This window comes from Liolophura sinensis, chromosome 6 (genome assembly GCF_032854445.1).
Source record: "Liolophura sinensis isolate JHLJ2023 chromosome 6, CUHK_Ljap_v2, whole genome shotgun sequence".
Classification (NCBI taxonomy): domain Eukaryota; kingdom Metazoa; phylum Mollusca; class Polyplacophora; order Chitonida; family Chitonidae; genus Liolophura; species Liolophura sinensis.
The window spans coordinates 17,060,464-17,081,761 of NC_088300.1; the positions used below are offsets into that span (position 1 = coordinate 17,060,464).

The 21,298-nt window shown below is 37.0% G+C and overlaps 2 protein-coding genes across 2 annotated transcripts; both read right to left on the bottom strand.

Moving 5' to 3' along the window:
• Nucleotides 1–1,524: 1,524 nt before the first annotated feature.
• On the bottom strand, nt 1,525–13,994 carry LOC135467876 (adenylate kinase 7-like). Its single transcript, XM_064745782.1, has 18 exons — nt 13,882–13,994; nt 10,948–13,788; nt 10,010–10,183; nt 9,261–9,369; nt 8,807–8,901; nt 8,416–8,526; nt 8,121–8,204; nt 7,794–7,879; nt 7,407–7,497; nt 7,139–7,216; nt 6,791–6,940; nt 5,882–6,010; nt 4,898–5,141; nt 4,210–4,473; nt 3,775–3,855; nt 3,060–3,199; nt 2,186–2,344; nt 1,525–1,775 (listed from the first exon to the last, which is right to left on the bottom strand). Exons 2-18 carry the CDS (start codon nt 11,038–11,040, stop codon nt 1,737–1,739), a joined length of 2,127 nt encoding a protein of 708 aa, XP_064601852.1. The 5' UTR covers nt 11,041–13,788; nt 13,882–13,994; the 3' UTR covers nt 1,525–1,736.
• A 164-nt stretch (nt 13,995–14,158) lies between these two features.
• On the bottom strand, nt 14,159–19,832 carry LOC135467877 (solute carrier family 35 member F6-like). Its single transcript, XM_064745783.1, has 8 exons — nt 19,672–19,832; nt 19,352–19,487; nt 18,671–18,765; nt 17,468–17,512; nt 16,508–16,688; nt 15,664–15,746; nt 15,432–15,474; nt 14,159–14,476 (listed from the first exon to the last, which is right to left on the bottom strand). The coding sequence occupies exons 1-8, from the start codon at nt 19,732–19,734 to the stop codon at nt 14,232–14,234; spliced, it is 891 nt and encodes a 296-aa protein (XP_064601853.1). The 5' UTR covers nt 19,735–19,832; the 3' UTR covers nt 14,159–14,231.
• Between the last annotated feature and the right edge of the window lie 1,466 nt (nt 19,833–21,298).

The following is a 21,298-nucleotide window of genomic DNA, read 5'->3' on the forward strand; positions in this document are numbered from 1 at the left end:
AGGGAATATATGTGATATTTGCAAGGGCTGAGTTAACATAGTGATTTCAGATCACCAGGGTTAACAAAATATGAGATCGATGAATAAAATTATTTATTACCTTTAACCTCTCATTTCATTATTAGATAACAGCTGTTAATGAAGTGTTGTTGCTGTGCAACTCAACAGTTTTTTGTGGTGTTAGCCTTAGTTGTGTAATTAAATCATCATGTATCTGCAGGAAGTTTTTTTTTTTTTTTATCATGTTCTCAAGAATTACTTTTAATATGTGGTAATACTTACAGAGGAGTCAAGTATATGAGAAAGTAGGATTAGCCTACAAAGTAAGACTTGCTAAAAATCAGTTTTAAAATAAACACTATTGTTAGTGGCGATATTTTTTGCATTAGTGTGTCAGTGTTGTGAAGGAGGCAGTTTTGAGGACTTTTTCATAGTGTGTAGTGTGTGAAATTCTATTAACTTACTCTGTCTGAATATATTAATGTAAAATGCTACATCCTATGTTACCTGGATTGTAATGGTCTGGAAAGGAATGCCTGTATATTTGATAAATCAACTTTATTGTACCCTATAAACATCTTTAACGGGAACTCTCATAATAGTGTGTGCAGCAGTATTTGCCTATGCCCAACAGGTGTATTTGGTCATTACTTGGGTAGAGCCAGAGCAGAGCCTTTTATGTAATGAGCCCCTTACCCCTTTGTGTGAAAAATGCGGAACAGCAGCATCACAGCATGTGCATTATTTTATAGGATTTAATTGTGGGAGGTACTTCGTTAGAATGATAGCATTTATAATACAATAAAAATGCTATACAATAATAGCATTTGCTGCCCCTTCTCCCTCCCACCAAAAATGAAGACATCAGGACGGCATAAGCAGTTTCTCATCATCACCATTCTGAGACTTCCTAATTAAAGTTCTGAAACCCTTGTGTAATAAAAATAATACATTTTCTTTTCCCAGAAAGTGTCTTGTTAAATGTTGAGAACGTTCCAGAACCGGTTGCATAAAGAGTACTTTATTTAATAGTGTTAAGTAGCCCTTAATAGCTAAGTGCACATCATATTTCTCGAACATACCTTGTCATGGTAGTTAAATGCACTTTGTGAAATTAGGCACAGGTATCTTAAGAAGTCTTCAGTGATACCACACTATAAAGATGGAGCAATGAGACCATCAAGTGGTCAGAACACATTTTTCTTACAACCAAAAATACATTGATACTCCATCATACCCCAAATAGCCAACCAACCAACATTTGCTCAAGCACTTGGTAATCTAGGTACTTTCATGTGGACATGTGCTTTGACCTTGCTTAAAGGTAATCGTTTTGGAGATCAATTGAATGTGTGGAGAGATCTATGAAGAATTCTTTGTACAATAACAAAGCTACTGAGAAGCAACATCACCAGGGGAGACAAATCTAGCAGCTTTGGTCAGAAGTCCGACCCAGGTAGACACTACTACAGTATGTCACAGATAAGAATACAAAGTCCTTGGGTACGATTTAAAACAAATACGAAAATTTATTCTGTAATATACAAATATTTACAACGGGAAAGTCAATCATGTGTACTAACAACAGCTAGATGAAACAGAAACATTCTTCCTAGCAAACAATTTGCCTGCATTTGGTATATCACAGCCCATTATAAACTGAAAATGTAGATTCTGTTCAAACCCTGAAGACTGGACTGTATGTAACAATGACGAGACGATGTTGACGAAGCATCTTAGTCTATCTGTGGGTTGTTCTGGAACAAGAACTCAGCCTGGGGAATATAAAGATGACCAGATTTGTTATGTGGAACAGGATGTACTACATTTTACAAACTGCATTTATATAACTGCATCCAGCTCTGACTAAAAAAGATTTTGTATCCTTGGCAACAGTGCCAATTAAGAATGGGAAAACTTCCCACATATGAGCTTTGTACCATTTTTTTTAAGTCAAATTATGCACATGTAGCAATTTATATCCTATCATCATCTACCATATTAAACCAGTGCACAACAGCAATTTAGTTACAGACAAGACAAATGGCCTACACCCAATTTATTTGTACAAAAGGCTCATCTTGAAAACCCAAGCACATTAAGCTATTAAAGGGGATGCCAAATTTTGTCATAATAACTAATTAGCTACAGTGATATCGTGTGAAGTGCAGCTTGAGGTACTAACCAGATAATCAATGGGGTCTGTTGGTCGTGTTTTGGAGCAGTCTATCAGGCCCTGGGTCAGGGTGGGCATGACGTGTTTCATCAGGTAATTTCTCAGAGGAATGGACTGAGCCTCCAGCAACTCATACTCCTCCCTTCTTACCTCATCCAGGCGTGCAGTCTGAAATGCAACAACAACGATCAGTGCCTGAAGTGACAAAAATCTCCTATTACAACAATTCCACAGACTTCCAGGCAACATGGTAGCTATGCTGCTTACTTCAAATCTTCAACCTTTTCAACCACTAAAGCACTTTAAGCATACAATTATTATCAAAATGATGCATTTGTCATTAAAGATGCAAGCTTCATAAAACTGAGCAAATCAGTTCTCTACACCCCATCGCTCTTTCAGAATGTTTCAAAATATTGCTTGCAGAGGCCATGGAAAAGGTTGAAGAATTTAGGTGCGTAAACCCTTTCCAACTCCCACTGTGTGTGGGGGGTCTTGCTAACAATAAGCAGTCAACAACACTAGGACAGACATTGTACAGTCTAATGTTGAAGACCAGATGTCTTGCACCTAACTGGTGTGCATACCTGTATAGGTCACAAATGGGAAAGTTCACTGATAATTTGTTAAATATTAGCAGTTCACCACACTCCAGTTTCCTCCATAAAACTGACTGCCATTACATAAGTTACCAATTCCTGATTATCATGTTAAACAATGATGAAATAAATAAACTTGTGTAAATCCTGGAAATTGGATTGAATGTTTTGACCCTGGACAAGACTTGCCAACATGCTGTGTGCATAAAATTGAAACTAAAAAGACACTTTGTCATTGTCCCAAGGTTTAACACATTGGCTACCACAATGACAGCGACGCTAACCCATTCCTCCTGTTTCCTCTTAGTCTCCTGAGCCTCTTCAGCCTCTTTACGCTCACGCTCTGCCTTCTCCTCAGCCTCCTTCTTTAACCGGGCCTCCTCCTCTAGCCTGCGCTGCTCCTCCCTTTCCTCCTGGGTTAACCCTACAACACAGAAAACAACACTCGCTCAGGCTACATCAATTTGAACATGAGTTGTTTCTCCCACAATGCAATATGCAGTTTTCACCAATGACATTCCAGTACAAAAAAAATTATTGCTTCACAGCATGATAAGGTTACTTGCTGGCATTATGCAGCAGTATATCCTGTTTAAGCCAAAATACACACACAATATAATTATGTTTAGAATATTTATTTGACATCAAAATCCACATAGGAACACAACTGAGAAGATTAATCTAGTCCTGTTTGATTAGTTTTATATATATTCTATATACCACCTGATGTTAAAACTTCCATATTCAGGCTACTGATTTGTAGTAAGCAGTATCCGAGTATTCACAAAATTTAGCACAAACACTATTTTCATAGTTTGCTACTGTACTGAAAATGAGACCTATCTCTATGTACTCGAACCACTCACCTTTACCAAAAGTGGAAATTGCGGCGTGATATTCAATATTTATGTTGCAAAAAATAATAAAAATGTGGACTTCTCTTGCTTTGCACTCTGTCTAGCGTCATGACAGGACAACTCTTATTTGTGACGTACTCACCATAGTTCCTGGGTTGTCCCAGCATCTTCTTTACCTTCTCCACAGTATCCCTCATCATTGGGGAGCTGTCCTGGGAAATATCTAGGAAAGAAAATTGGGAGTAGATGATTAGCCTTGTTGGTGTGAAGAAAGCATACCTGTTTGAGACAATACTGACTCTTTTATATGGATACCAAAAATTTATTGTTAATTAATTAACCATGCACAAGAAAAAACCTTTTATGTTCCTTAGCTCAATGGCAGTTAGATTAATATTGTATATATTGCCAATTAGTACTGATAGGAAGATACAATTGGTCAAACAGTGCCAGATTCCAGTACCAGCCTGGATTTCAACAGTGCTTATAACGTGCATATCTAAAATTCATCTGTTAACTAAGAGTTCCTTACTTGGATGCCTTTATGAAATATCAGGTAAATTTAGTAATAACTCACCTATCTTGTCCGGGTGTATCTCAAGCTCATCAAAGTAGATAAGGACAGTCTCGTCATCAGGGTTACAGGCCCTGAACTCAGCTAGCCGACGTGTCAGCCCCTCCTCTGTGTTGTGAGTCCCTGCCACTGTGCTCTCAGGCAGGTTCATCACCCTCTGCCTCAGGAACTCGTCTGAAGCCTCAAATGACACTACCACCTCAGGCATAATGGCCTTGTCATAGTTACCTTCCTTGCTGGTGTCCTCCACCTCATCCTCTTCTTCCTCTGAAAACAGCAATGTTATATGTCTGATGTGTGAAATACTATATCAGCCCTAAAATTCGTCCACAAAAGTCATTTTTTGGAGGCAAATACAATCATAAAAATATTACTTTTGGTGCTTAAACTTATATTTTTCCAGTGCGATGTCATACTCTTGAATGTTGCATGAAACATGTACCGTACCTGTCTAATAATAACTGACTTTATCAGACAAGCACAAATAACGTGATGCGATTGCGATATTTATTTGTGCAATGATCATTAGGTGTGCACTAATAATTATTGTGTCCTGATGATTATGAGTGAGATGATAATTATGTGTCCTTAATGATTATGTCCGGTACCATGAAACATATTAAAGCAGTACAAAATGCACCCCATGGAGTGGTCAACAAGAAGGGCATTTGCTATTATACATGAGACTTACTAGAGAAGAGCTCTTTGGCCTGTGCTATGGTTTTTGGGAAACCATCCAGGATAAAGCCTTGGTTCTGACAAGGCATGGAGTGAAGTTTCTCATTTAGGAAGCGAATGACATGGACATCATCGATCCGTCCAGTATTAGGATCTTTGTCCTCATTGATCTGCTCTAACAACTCCTGCGCCTCCTGAGCTTTTCCGTCATCTTCTTCTTCCGTGTCTTCCTCATCAGCACGGTTTGCTAAAATTTCCTGTATAGCAGATTGTTAACTGTTAATTATCATGCACTTCTAAGATTGGTACACACAAGAATGATTTGATCTGATTCAAATGAATTTTGTTACTATAGCACAGAACAATCACTGGTAAAATATAAGCATGCTGTGTACAGGTGAAACATGTAAATCTGCCGAGCCCTTTTGGTTACGGCTTTGCTGTATTTGATCTTCCCTCAACTCGAGAGGTTGCATGTATAAAATCCACCTCCAGCTCTCTTTGCTGTAGCTTACATCGGGAGGGTTGCCATGCATTGTGGGTTTGTCTGGTCTCCACAGAGTTTGCCTGAATTACCATCAATAATCATAGAAGTAAAATCTGCTAAAGTAGAATGTTAAACCCAACAATGACACGAATATATAAAATAGATGATCTGATATGAATTAATTTCTTTAACTATAAAACCTTTTCATCATAATGGCTACACCCATCATAATGGCAACAAAAACTGATTGGCTCTTTTAGGCAAGAGGAGCACATGCTTTATTGTGAATCTGTCAATCAATGTACATGTCATAATGCCACACATGGTGCATGGTTTCACCGGCTACACCAAAAATGTGTTTATGCACGTGAAGACTTTTTACATACTCACATTTAGAACTGAATTGGCTGATAACATACAACCAGAAACCAATTTGTTGTGTAAGACGAAGCTGAAATATTTCTTCAGAAAGAAGTTAAATTCTTAAGTCTGCTGAGCTAAGTGACTGACCAGTTTCTCCATTGCCTCTGTGATGACATCTTTGAGATGGATATGGTGAAGTTTGTAATGGTCACACAGTTGTTTGGCCACAGTGGACTTCCCAGAGGCAGGTGGGCCTAGTATACATGCTCTCAGAGGCTGCAAACAAGAGAATAACAATGTTTTTCCTCACTGATACAACATAATAGTCCACATACTATACCATGTACATGTAAATGAATGAATATTTAATATGGTCTATAAATTGTATTTTTAGAGGCAAATACATTGTAAATGTCACAAAATGTTACTTTTGTTGCTGAAACTTAAGATTTTTCCACTGGGATATCATCCTACTTTACCAACCTAAAAAGATGTTTTTAAGATCAGTAGAACTTAGCAGAAATTAGTAGAACTCTTGGGCAAAGTCATGCAACTGATATATGGGCAACATTTTAGGTCATTTAACATAATATAAATAAAGTGTGGAGGTATAAATTATGGATGATGGCTTTATCCATACTTCTGCATGCTGTTTTACAGCTTAAAACGTAATGCTTTGCATTTCAGATTGATCATCGATGTAACACACAAGTCTTACAATAAATGACCCCTTTTGTTACAATCTAGATTACTCAAACACCTTAAAATATATACAAGCATATACAGTACACGTCCATTTTAACCCATCAGTTTCAAGAAACTGTTCTGTACTAATAGGCACCTAATATAATTTTCCTCTCAATTTAACTAGTTTAGACTTTATTTCTAGAAATACTGGAAAGGTAAAACATGAAGTCAATCATATTTAGCATTATCCAAAAAATGAACAGTTAGTTCTAAATCAGTCCTTTAAGAGAGGATGCCAGGATGAGCAAAGTGATGAAATTACCCTTAGTAAATAAGATATAAATGAAGAACATGTTTGTGAGCACTGACCAGTAAACTTCTGGTAGCTTTATACTCCTTGACGATTTCAGTGATGTTCTCCACAAGACCAGCCTCAGACGCCCACTGTATCCTCATGTTCTCTTTCACGTTGACAGCGTCCATGCGCAGGTCCACCAGCAACATGTCAAAATCTGCTTGCTGAACACAAAGGAGAGAAAACAGCTTTGAAATCATTTATCACCTGAGTACCTTATAATTTAAAGATAGAAATTAAATTTATTTGTGAACATATACAATATACATCTGTGAAATACTTCTGTACAAAAAAAAAACAAACAAATAATACAGAAAACATGCTATAAAATGAATACTGGTATATGATCATGATTACCATACCTCAATATCTTTACAAAGAAGAGCCTCTTCTTTGGTGATCTGTTTAATCTTCCCTGTACCCAGTGTTCCACTGACAGCCTGTGAACAGAAATATTATAAAAGATAGAGAACTATCCATATAAGATAGCATTGTATTTCCAGTACACACTACACTGCATATGATTTAAGCAAAGTCTACGTTATGTACCTTGTCCATCTTACTACAGCTGTCACATGTCAGACGTTTTCATTTAGCTTTACATACAATGCATTGAAACAACATTGTTACCTTTACAATTTCTTCAAGGGTATTGTTAGCATCATCCTTTGCCACCAAGTATCGAACTTTAGGCCGACTATCTGCAATATTCTGTACAACACTGACAAAAGAAAGAAAGAAACAGAATTTAACATATTTAATCAAATATAACAACCTTATTGTGTGATGTATAAATTCCATAAAATGAAATCCTTAATAATACCCCCCAAAATTATGCCCCATCCAAACCAACACTACACACAAAAACACAAACCAAACAAAATGAAATAAAAAAGCAAACTGGTATATGTAATAAATGTTGGCTATTAGATTTATTAAACCATATCCCATGTCCTTCCCTCATATTTTATATTCACAACTGTAACATTTAAGATGTTAAGAAATTTATAAACTCACGCTGCCAAGTCCCTAATGTGGATGGTTGGCACGACATTAAATCCATCTCCAAAACACTGAAGCTCTGGGGCATTGTGCCATGCCGCCTGAAAAAGACAAGGAATCGAATGAGTCACTGATTATTGAATAGTTCAGAAACCTATCAACATGTATTTTCCACGTGACAAATAAATTAATCTAAACATTCCTTTTCTATAAATAATCTCTTTACTTTTTATCACTGTGCATATTATGCATTTTACATCATCTAAACAGATAATAATTTTTTGCCAAATAAATCTTATTTAAAGGGTGAACTCTTATAAAAAATAAACCTCTTTGGTTTACCTTGAAGAGATAATGGAAGATGTTTTCTCCTGCACCATAGGTGAGTCCAGAGCACACCACATATGTTACCAGCTTGGCCTTGTTCTATTAACACAAAACAAAAACATTTCATAAACATATGTGTATGGGAAATACCATTTATTCCTGGGTAATTGCAAACGTATATCTTGCTTTCAAGTAATTTTGGCACAGATGGACACGTCAATCAGATATAGATGTAACAACTGCAATATTCTTTTCTGTATTATCACATAAAAACAGTGCCATATCCATAATGTATTATCATATATCTTACAGTTTTTCCAAGTTTGATAACTGTTTTTTCAGCACTTATGTGTTCTTTGAAGTTTGGATGGGGCTTCCTACGACGATAATCATCTTCAGTGAAGGGAATCTCTGGATCTTCCTGTTTAAACACAAAAAAAAGGATCTTAAGTTTATAGACAGGACAAAAGGAGTTTCAAAGATTTTAATTAATAATAATATGCACTGCCCCACAAAAATTTTGATAGTAATAAATACCATCAGAATTCTTTGACAAGGTCAATATCACACTTTACAAAGTAATCTTTATACATGTATCCAATGTTATATATGCATAACCCATAAAATCTGAACACTTTAGCTGTCAGGTTTGTATATGTACTGACTGATGAAAAACATCTGGGGAAGAAAAAAAGACTCACCGGATCTAATGGTTTACTTTTAGCCCAAGTCATAGCTGTAGATACCAGGATAAACATCTTGGGTTTCTCAATTCTTTCCAGATCAGAATGAAGTTCTAAACACAGAAAGGCAAAAACTAATCACACCTAATTTCCACATGAAGACAAAAAAATTTTACATGTATTGTTATGGAATTGATTGAAATTTTTAATTATTTTGTTACAATAAAAGCAATGATCAGCATAATAATCAATACCGGCACAATAATACAAACTTACATGTGACTGGATACCTGCTTACAGTGTGTATTTATTCTAAGAAAACAGATTGGTAACAATTAAAAAAAGGATTAAACAGTTTCCCAAACAAACAGAGATAAATTCTTTTGCAGATTTGCTGAACCATGTATATGACGCTTAAAGAAAACCTCATTCATGTAATACTACACATACTACCTCAACTTTCATATCTCACCTGAGACAGCCCAAACCGCCTCATCAATCTGATCTGGGTCCTCAGTTATATCATACACAATGACATCACACTCCACAAGCTGCTCATACAATTGGTCTTTATTTTCATACTGGAACAGAAAGAAAATTTCTGTCTTATCAAACAATATATTTATTTATTTAGTTTGTTTAGCTGCTAAGATTTCCATTATATGATGGATATGAGGTTTATGAGAAAACAAAATCAGGCTGAGCCAAGGGAAAAACCAGCCACTTGACAAACCTCTTGATGAGGAGTTGGATTCAAACATGCCAAATGCATTACCACAAAATTTAAAATTAAATTCTTAAATTTCTGAAGGAAATGTAATTAATTACTGAAGATCAACTATTCATTTACACTACTGCATTAGTGCTCAAGAGGTAAGAATGATGCTTTCATCTTCTGGTGGGAGACTCGAGGACAAGATACACAAAAATGGTCCAACCCACAATATAGAACACGTCGTTTTCCTCTGTAACATGGCATTGCCTTGTGTATCGATAAGTCTTTTATAAGCGCACATACACAGATAATTGTGATACAATGAAGGAAAGAATAAGAGAGTTCATAACTCTGAACCGCTTTGTTACAGGCAGAAAGGAGTTTTGTGAGTTCCCCGTCACCTGTCAACAATTTATGTACAATGCACACATGCACAATAGGTAATGATTGCTCACTTCCTCAAAGTCAATGTGAGAGCAATAGTTTCTTCAAAACTGATTTGTTACCTGAATTAACTCTTTAACAAAGCTGGGTTTCTGTTGGTCTTTATCTTTAACTGTTCCCACAATCTCATAGCATCCCTCTTTAGATCCAGGCACAAATGAACTGTCCACTGACTTTGCATCTTCCTCTTCCTCAGCCTCTTCCAGTGATGCTCCAACAACACAGCTGGACAAGTACTGTGCAGAAAACACACACAAAAAAGCATTTGACTTTACACAATGGAGTACAATGGTAAAATGACACACTTGGTCTAAACACAAATGAAGCTTTTACCTTTCCACTTTTATACAGTAAAAGTTAAAATGACATAGTTTATGGTATCTAGTAAAATTACAAAAAAATGTTAGTTTACAAATCATATAAAAGTGACTTGCAAGCCTTTAAATTTTCACAAAAATTGTTATCAACAGGCATCATTTGTTATTTCATACAATCGTTCATGATTTTCCTTAAATAAATCATTAAACATTTTTAACAGAGTATACATCTCTTCCCGTACATCCATTCTAATGTTGTACAGAAAATGTATATCGCTTATGTCTTGTTTTTAGAACGCCACAACACCACTGCAGGTGCCCATGATCATTCATCTTTTAAATAATCAGTGTAGCAGTTTTTGTGACACAGTTGACGGTCTGATGAAGGAACCTGTCATGTTGATGTCATTATGTTCCATGATCCAAGAGACACAATTAAACCGAGGCTTTTATGTCAAAAACCTTTGCAGCTCACCTAATTCAACAATGTTCAACCTCCATATTTTTGATATTCATTCGGTCAGTAGACAAGACAAATGTTAAAATGTTTAAAAAGGAGGGAGATCATTTAACTCGCTGAATTAATTTACAGTTCGCCCTTTAATAATGGATGAATCAACCAGTGTCTACTTTGTCTAGGCCTATGTAAATGTTTATGGACGGCGTTGTTGTTACATTCTCACCTTGGCCAAATTCTTGCCTTGATATTGGTCGATCTGGTTTATAAAGAGCTTTTTGCTGGTTAGTTTCTCGCCATCTGCTTGACTGCTTGCCATGGTGTACCTCTGTCAATTGCTACTGGATAAATGACACCCAAAAAGGTGAAAAACAGTTAAAACTGTGTCGTATTTTGACAGATCGAACAAGTAGTGATCTGTAACGTAACCATGGATACCCACGTGACTAACCTAAATCGAGCCGCCGAAGGGAGGTAACTCTTTATCATTGATCGGCAACCATTGGTGACTTTCCATCATTACACATGCACACTTTTTTCTTCTGCTTCTTACAAGCAAATGTGAAGTTTTAGACTGATAATAGTAGAGAAGTTAACTGCATCTACATATAAAGTGCATAAACAGTTAAATTTTACGAGGTGAGGCCTTTTTCAGACTGTTTTCCTTGTGCAGTTTAATTTGGTCACGGTTTAATATATAACATACGCATACGATAATAATATAGGCCTACCAGGATGTCCTACCAATGTTCAAATTTAATCAGTAAAGGTAGAATAGATGATTTAATTTAAGTTCAATGAACAATAATAATAAAAAGAAAAAGTTTTGTTTTATTTTATAAAAGTTCAAAAGCACACAGCGTTTAATTTTTTTTTTTTAATTATACCGTTACCTGTAACATATGATTTACATGACTAATGGCTGTACCGGTAATTTAAAAATGTTCGAGTGTACATTTTACTGTACTGACATGACAACCAATTAACAGAGACGTACAGTACAAGTAGGCCTACAAGCCTGTTGATATATCTAACATCTCCACCTGGGAAGAATGTCCGAGGGCAATCTACACTAAAATAATGCATAGAATAATTTGACTGATTATAAACATTTGACAAATTACTAAAGCAGACCTTCAGGACAATATATCAGTTGAAGGTATAGAGTTTATCCTTTTCTCCTGCTATAAACTAATTCATGCTTTCACAGTATCTAGACATTAGTATATGTGGCAGGCCTAATACATAAGGACTAATACATAGCTGTTTCAACAATAGGGTTCGTACATTAATTACATTCCCCAGCTTAATAACATGTACAAAAATAAAGTATTTGTAAATAAACAATGCAGTTGATCCAAATAACCGAGGCTTGAACAGAAAACTGAAAATGAGACAAAACAACATTTTAACCATGGAAAATGTTAACATGAAAGACATTTTGGTATTCTGTTGTGCAACTTTCATATTTATTTATTTGAAAGGTGTTTAATGCCATTACCGTTGACATGCAGTCTGTTTACGAGTGGAGAAAACCAGGTAATTACAGCATAAAATAATAAACTGTCTACATCTCCATAGTAACAGGTAATCAGTATAGATAGATTGAATGATGAAGACACTCGTATAGACAGTTAATTGTTAATTTAAAGAGTTAAATTTAAGCATTCATCGTCATCTTCTACTGTATGCGCTGCCATGTTTCATCTTCATTAACTCAAGCTGGTTTTGTGTTAATTCCCCACCCTCCTCTCACTTCCTTGGTCACATGCCTGAACAATGTAAAAATGCATCAAATACCATATTCTTAAATGTAATTATTGAGTGGCAACTTAAAACACCTGTGCGTCTTAAATTTCATTTTAAGGTTAGAAAAAATGAAAATTGGTGACATGGAGAAAATAGATGAATTATCAACTAATACAGTAACACTGATCTCCGAATAGAAAAATGCTTCTGTTGGTCATCATTCTCATGTTTAACAATCAAAATCTCCAAATTTCCACCACTATTTTTAAAACTTCAGACAGGTCAGAAGTTTTCTATGTTCTATCAAATCAATTTAAGAACTCTTTATTTCAAGGGAATTAATGCCAACATTTAACTCAATGACTGTACTGAATCAAGTGCACTATACAGAGCATGGTAACATAATGACATTGAAAAACAACAACAACAAAAAAAAGGAATTGTTTGAATATAAATTGGCAATAAGTACAGGTAACAGGACTTTCTACTGATGATTAATAATTATGTGTGAACCTTATAACAAAAAGACAGACAAGATTCATCCATGATGTCAGACAATTGTCCTCATGTCATGTACTACACGTGTATAGCAAAGTCTTCACAGTATTTGGATCATATACATACAAAAAGTACTGATGTAGTCAGGTCTCAAAATCCATACGCTATGGGCTGATACAGTTCCTTTGTCCATTTATAAATCCTGACACGACAATGGGTTTTGATGAAGACCGAGTAGTTAATTACTGATACACAATACACCTGCTGATGTGAAACCCATGAGCTATGCACCTCTACCAAGACTTTCACGTATGACAGGTTTTCATCACAACTTCTGACGTGTCTCCATTAAAACCTACTGCTGATCAACAAAAGCTATGATTTGAACTTCCACAGCTTGGAACATTTAGTGTTTAACAAATATCTGGACTGATATGAATTTCCACAGCTCACATATATGCCTCAAACTGAACTTTCATATCATCCCCAACTGAAAATCCACTCCTGGCTGAGTTTATCTGAACTTCCATAAGTGACATAAAACTCTGTTTGAACTTCCCCAAATGATATACATCTCTATCTGAACTTCCACAAATGACTCACACCTTTATCTTCACTTCCATATCTGACACACACCTTTATCTTCACTTCCATGTCTGACACAAACCTTTATCTTCACTTCCATATCTGACACACACCTTTATCTGAACTTTCACAAGTGACATACATCTCTATCTGAACTTCCACTGCTGAAATACACCTTAATCTGGATTTGCACAGGTGACACACCTTTATCTTGACTTCCACAACTGACACACACCTTTATCTGAACTTCCATATCTGACACACACCTTTATCTTGACTTCCACAAATGACTCACACCTTTATCTTCACTTCCATATCTGACACACACCTTTATCTGAACTTCTACCGCTGACATACATCTCTATCTGAACCTCCACAGGTGACACACCTTTATTTGAACTTCCACAAGTGATATACATCTCTATCTGAACCTCAACAGGTGACACACACCTTTATCTGGACTTCCACAGCTGACACACACCTTTATCTGGACTTTCACAGCTGACAAACACCTTTACCTGGATTTTCACAGCTAACATATAAATCAATCTCAACTTTCATAACTTACAAAAATATACATAAATATCTTTTTTTCTTTTTTTTAAAATTCTGATTCCGCACAAGGACCGGACACTACTTCATGAAATATTGTGACGCACCAAACATACTGAATCAATATCATGATAAGGCCGAGAGATTTTGATTTCGATGAAGCAGCCTAGTGCGCTCGTCAACCTCCTCTGGTTGAACCTCGTCATCTGAGGCCTCTTGTATCTGTTTCTTCCCATATCGGCCTGTACTGTGTTCAGGAGACCCTGGCACCTCCAGAGGGACAGGGCTGGGTTTGCAGCATGGCAGCCATGAGAGATCAATCAGTTGGTTATACAAGGCTGTGCCCACCAAGAGGAACAAGAAACCATCCACTGGAATTTAGATATAAAAGTTCTTTTACTTCTCTGACGTGAATTTTATGTTGTCCTCTACCACAGCCGTCTTGTTGGAGGAAACAGAGCAAAGCCTGCTGGAAGCCGCTGCCTAACAAATCATCCTACATAAGATCAATCTTCAACGGTCATGCACTTATTGTTGGTGATGCTTAAAGTACAAGAGAGTTAAACCACGAAGAAAGATTCATTGTACAGACAACTCACAACTAGGCGTAAAAATACTTTCATTTATTTTTACGAGTTTTAGAAGACATTCAAATATTTGAATACTATGGTGGGCTTTATGAGCCATACTGATGGCATCTAGGAACTCTGACGTGACATCACCATTTTCTCCTCATGTTCACCACAAGGAAGGAATTTTTGGGAACATTATTTCAGTAATCTTTTACTGATGGGTAAAAAGAGTCATTCCAACATTAAGTATCAAGATTGGGAAACTTCAGGTGATGCCAGAGTTCCTAACTCTTGATAGTATGGTTCATAAAGCCCACCTTAGAATTAAAATGTTTGAACGCCATTACCTCTTTCCACAAAAATGTAAAAAAAAAATGAAAGTATATTTATGCATAGTTTTAAATTGTCTATTTAGTGATGCCTACTTCGATTTTTAGAGGTCTTTTCCTTTAATGGACCAGAATGGTCCTACCAGCGAGACACCATTACATATATATGATAAAGATATATGGCATACATAACTCAAGTATTATTATATTACACTTAATATGGTCTGCTGGACTTTCTGAAACATATTTCTGACATTGCAGAGCTTGTGTAAGCTCTTTCGACAAAAAAGATTAAGCCGGATTTATCGTTGTACATACCTGTATGACTGAAAATATTCACCCATATATTATTATGAAAAGGCAGATGTGACAATAACCAGATTAGGTCTACTTTGCTTTACTGAATAAGAAAGTAAGCCACCAACCTTGAAGGAGTCCCCAGTATTTATCAAATGGTTCTCCAAAACTCTGAAAAAGATAAAGAATATGGCGTACACTAAATAATAACTATAATATTTTTTTTTCTGTTAGTTTTGCTAAATGCATTTTTTGTACTAAAGATAAAACTAAGATAAACTTTGCCTCTCCCACTTTGCCTCACAAAGCAGGAATATTTTTTAACATTTTAACAGAACAGAAAATATTTTTTGGGCTTACCCCTCCAAAGGCATAGTATATGGTAAGATCAGCAACCCAGACCAAGAGAGTGCGACAGGCATCAATGAGAGTCCTATGTACCGCTGTAAAAATAGGCAAGGGCAAGTAACTCCAGATAATTTGCATTTTCAACAATGTAATGTTGATGTAGGAAGAAAACACAAAACAAGGTCTTTACCAAACAAATCTTGCATTTGCTGTCTGGTACATTCATAAACCATGCGTCCAGAGCATAGATAACTTCTCACTATACTCAGAGATACATGTAACCAATGCTACTGATAAAGGAAACCAGGAACATACACACACTCAATATCAAGTCTCATCATCTTCAAATTTTTACACTTATGACCAAATGAAGAAGTCCACAATGGTTCTAATTTTATTGCAGATTACATGAGTAATCCAGCCCAGCTATTTAATTGTCATCCCATTCCTTAAGACTGGTTAAAACTTTACTGATTTATTTATATACTTGATTGGTGTTTTATGCGGTACTCAAGATATTTCATTTACACCACGACTGGAAGCAATAGTGGTAGAAGGCAACTGGGCAGAGAGGTGCACAGCTTGCTGGCTGACCTTCAAACACAGAAGGTTAAAGTTTCAAGTTTTTCCATTATGTCACAAATGTTCGTAAAGTAAACAGGCAGATGGTGGTTATAGTCCCTTATCGACGTACAAATTCGGCAAATGAATCTACTCGAAAAAAGGATTGTTTTTTCGGCATAATAAAACATATGGTGCATGCTGTGGGGTGGGACATCAGGGATTGTCAGCTCGAGAGAAGTGATATTCAACAAGCCCTATCATATAAGTCATCCATACACAAAAGATCACTTACCTGTCAAAGACTTGGTGACAGCTAATCCAAAATAATTGTAGAAGGCTATAGACAGCAGGTAAAGCAGACAGAAGATGAGCAGTTTGTAGTCGTTACCTATCTGGTATATAGCATCTAAACTGTTCTCGTAGCTGTTGTTTACCTGAGGACCAGGTATGAAGTACATCGCAGGTAAAACAATCTGAAACATTGAATTAAAGAAACACTCAAGTCAAAACTTCAGCTTTGCTGCATGACTGAATGATTCACTTATAACTGTTAAATAAAGAAAAGACAACACTAGGCTAAATGTATAGACCACAAAGTTTAAAAAGCACAAGTTTTGTCTTTGTGATACTTCATAACTGAGATATCACGGTTCAAAGTTAACAAAATTGCACAGATTGAAAAAAATCGAAAGCACTACCATGTTACCAACTTTGGTCAATTAGGTACAAGTTATCACGATAACCAGAGAACCAAGGTGTTTATGCTTACGTCACTCGAACACTGGGTATGTGCATGGGGTACGAGCGACATAACATCCTCTTTCTGACTGTCTACGGTCTGTTTCCACTTCTCTTCCTGAATAACTCGAGTTATATTATTTGTTGTCTTTTCTTTTAAACATTGTTCTGCTGGATAATAATTAACCACGCCCACAAAAGGTGTTCCCATTCAAATGTCACAATGAAGTCTTCGTTTTCAAATCAGAAGTGCATGTACCTATCTGATACATAATTTAAACTTATCTGTGCTATTACAAGGTTTTGGAATACTGTGCATTTGTGGTCAGGGTTATGAACGAAGGATGCCAGACACAGCCTGGGGAAAATCACAGCACCACAAATAGCCTCATATACCTGAAAAACTGGGGGACAAAAATCGTCAGTCAAGGCAGCAAGGGTTTGACCTCAGGATCTTATACATCAGGGTATAAAACAAAAGGGCTTGCAGAACATTTGCTGCAAGCAAACTTACCACTGCCATGATTGAGAAGCCAAAAGACCCTTCCATACCAACAACCTGTGGAAAATAGATGCTGGATTAGCTGAACATCCTCTGAGTTCCACAATACCGCTTAACACACATGTTACAGACATGCCTCCAAAAGTTCAAATACACAAAGCCTTAGCTATTCACAATCATTTAAAAATTTACCTCTGTCTCAAGCAAATAAAACACACCTTTCAAAACTAGCAAGAAAAGGAAAGAAGAACAACAACTTTTATTAAAATAAATAACTTTGGCACATCATGCAGCTAACTAATCATTAAAGATAAAAATATGAGGTTTTGTTAGCTCCTGAGAAGTACTGCTCAGTGAAGTGTGCTACCCAAAGTAACATGTATTTGTGATATTGCCTTGCAGCTATCCATACAAAGATGTGATCTGGAAAAAGAGTATTGGCCATCATGATTTAAGGGTAAAGAAACCTAATGACGAATCTGCCTACATGTATGTAAAATTAAACACAAATCTGACTACCTCCTATTGAAAAACAGATCTTCATGCAACTGGTAATAAAGTCATATTAATTTTGGAAATAACAATCTTACACAGATATCCAGAAGTCCATTTCTGGTTTTAATTTGGTTTTAATCTTTAGGAATGACAACTCAAACTGCCTGTTTCCTGTTTTAAATATGTGCGCTAATTCCATTAAAATTATACACAGCATAAGCTCCAGCTTATCTGCAACAAACTACTCAAATAATGGCAGCATCCATAAATTAATAAGACCTGGGGCCGGTTTCATTAAGCTTGCTTAGTGTTAAGTTGCCTTTAGCTAAGTGCACTTTAAATTATATCTCTACAACATACATTTCCATGGTAGTATATAAGGGCTTACTTAGCTAAGTAAGCCTCCTGAAACCAGCCCTTAAAGTTGATCATCCTGCTTCTGACAGGTGTTTGTCTGGGATTGTAAAGGTCATCCTTAATGTAAGATACAAGTACCCTAAGCTGTATTTCTCTGATTGCTGTTTAATGCCTGTACTCAAGCATATTTGTTGTAACCATTGCTTCCTTTTATATTATTAGGAAATGTTAAGAGAGTTTGTTTATGCCAATTAAATTTATGAACATCACCATAAGGTGTACAGTACTAATACACAACACACAGCTACATGAATATTGTACATAGTGTTTTTCTTCTGGTTGACCACTGTTACTTCACCTTACCTGTAATGGGTGGGATCCTCGTTTCTTTAAGAAAAGTTCCTCTATAACCATCTGACTGGCGCTGACTAACTGGCTGGCAATGATCAGCACAATACCTGAAAAAAGGCAACATCAATGCATCCACTGAAAGAACATATTACTACATGCTGAGAAAACCAGCAAACAAAACAGTAAACAGAAATTTTTCACTTTCCCAGAAAAAGATGGTTTGCATGGCATGAGGCTAAAGGAATTGAAGAAATTCTGAGCTGTCAATCATCCCAAAGGTAAATGTCCGCCCACGTTTCATCAAGCTCAATCTGTCCGCAGATTCCAAGTTCCCAAAATGGCTGTGTTCTATCTGTCAATGGATATTTACCTTTGGGATGATCAAAAGCTCAGGATTTTATCAGACTGGTTCTCTGGGACCCTACGCATTGTGAAGGAGTGACTGGACAGGTTGGGGAGGTTAGTAATCAACTGTTTACCAAAACTTTACGAAGCCTGCTTCAGGGAAAATCAGAGCAATCCATGACTATGCGACAGCCGTCCAAATATTAAAAAAAAACGCACATTCATCAACAAGGGCTGACAAAAATCAGTTTGACAGAAAAATTTCCCTTTTTTATTGTATTCTACAACACTAAGATATTCTGTCAGCTTGGATATATTCACCACTTCTGGTCAATGACATGTCCTTACCTAGGATGACCTTTGACCCGGAACTGGATTGGTTGTTTTTGAAGACACTGGAAATGCCGACTAGAACCAGACCAATCATGGTGATGAACATTCCTGACCAATGGAGGCAAGACAACTTTCTCTTCAGGAAGATTTTCTACAAACATTGAACAAGGTGTCGTTACTGACTATTTAGCGGTCATCAAGAAATACTTTGAACTAGTTTATTATTAATACAGGATAAATAGTATCATTACATAGGAGGGCTTGGTGGTGGTGCATGGGCTTGGGAGATGTATGGAGTTTTGAGGTGGTTGTGCAGCTTGGGTGGACAGAGTTACCTCCCTTGGTCCAGTGGTCTCCCTATGCCATGAGGTGTCACATAGATCCTTTCCTTTCACCATCTAGCTGAAGTACAGAGCAAGTTCATTAACCACAGTCCTGATTTCAACTTTAACTTTAACCTGATTTTCACAAACAGATTAGTGTATTTTCAGAGAAATGATCGGTTAAGAGGACCCTGCCTGACTGTGAAGTTGAATGCATGGGTCTGTGATTCAGATGTTACCCACGTGACTCAGTGTGTTGTCGCAATGCCAAGAGACAAACGTGGAGGGTTCCAAATCGGGGAAAGTGGAGAGGAGATCGAAGTCATCTACAAGGCCTCTGGGCCCCGGTGCTATCACTAGACATGCTTTCCTTTAGGTGACCTGGGAGCTGCTGCAGCTAGTACCAGTACTCGCAGCCAGCAGACGGATGGGCATCCACCCCCAACCCCTGGGCTGTCAACAACACAGACTGTTCCAAGCACTGCTACCTACCATGGCCGGTAGGTGAATTGTTAAATATAAATTTAGCCCAGCACATAAATCCTCCTCTCGTATGGAATTTTACACATAACCCTACTGTAAGCTTTTGTGACAATTTGGGCTCAAATTTACCTCAAACATGCGTGGTGAGTTTGTTGAACTAAGGCTCATGCTGAAGGGTGAAAGGGAATCAGTTCAGCTTGTTGGCTCTCCGGCCGTATTCTTGTCTGCTTCAGGACAGCTTGAAATTAAAGCAAAATCTTCTGTTGCTCAAGTGGACTCCATTGACAAATTGACATCGGTATTTTTGATTTACGCCAGCGTCCTGATTGAGAAATCCGCCCATAGGGCTTTAGAGCTGCTCAAATATGTGAATACTATCAGGACAGCAGCCGAGAGATTTGGTGAGTTTAGCTGGAGAATGTACAACAAGCAGTTCCAAATTCGCCATGCAAATGACCCCAGTCGTGGGTTGCTCTTCACGCAGGCTTGTTTATGATTCCCCGTCAAACGTCCTCTAACCCTTGTCAGCTTGCCAGCTGTGTCACTAATAGCAATATCAGGGTAAAGTTAGAGGTAGCTGTCTGTTGGGCATCCAATAGCAATGGGTGCAGAAGGGGTAACTGCAAATTCAGGCACGGATGTGCAAAATGTGGAGGCAAAAATACTGCAAAAATGTGTGGGGTCAAGCATTTAAGTCAAAATCTGTGTTCCTCATTGTCAACCCAAAACATCTTCAGCCTAGGCAAAACACCAATTAAACTGGAATGCCTACAGCATTATTTGGGATTGTACCTAAACAAAACGGAAGCAGTAGAAATAGCCGATGGTTGTAGATTTGGGTTTTCTTTCCAGTACAGTGGCCCAAGACTTCCAACTATAGCAAGAAATATAAAATCTATCAATTCAAACCAAGCAGCAGTTATAAGAAAATTATCGAAGAAAACTGCTCTCGAAATTAGCTGGCCTATTTGAACATCCACCACTGTCCACATTAAGAATCTCTCCACTGGGTTTAGTTCCTAAAAAACAGCTAGGGGAATATTGCTTGATACACAACTTATCTGGACTATTTATTACCAGGGTAACAAGGCGAACTTTCAATCATTAAAATTGGTCTGTTCCTTTCTGGTATTTTAGCTGAAATTTCTTTTGCTAC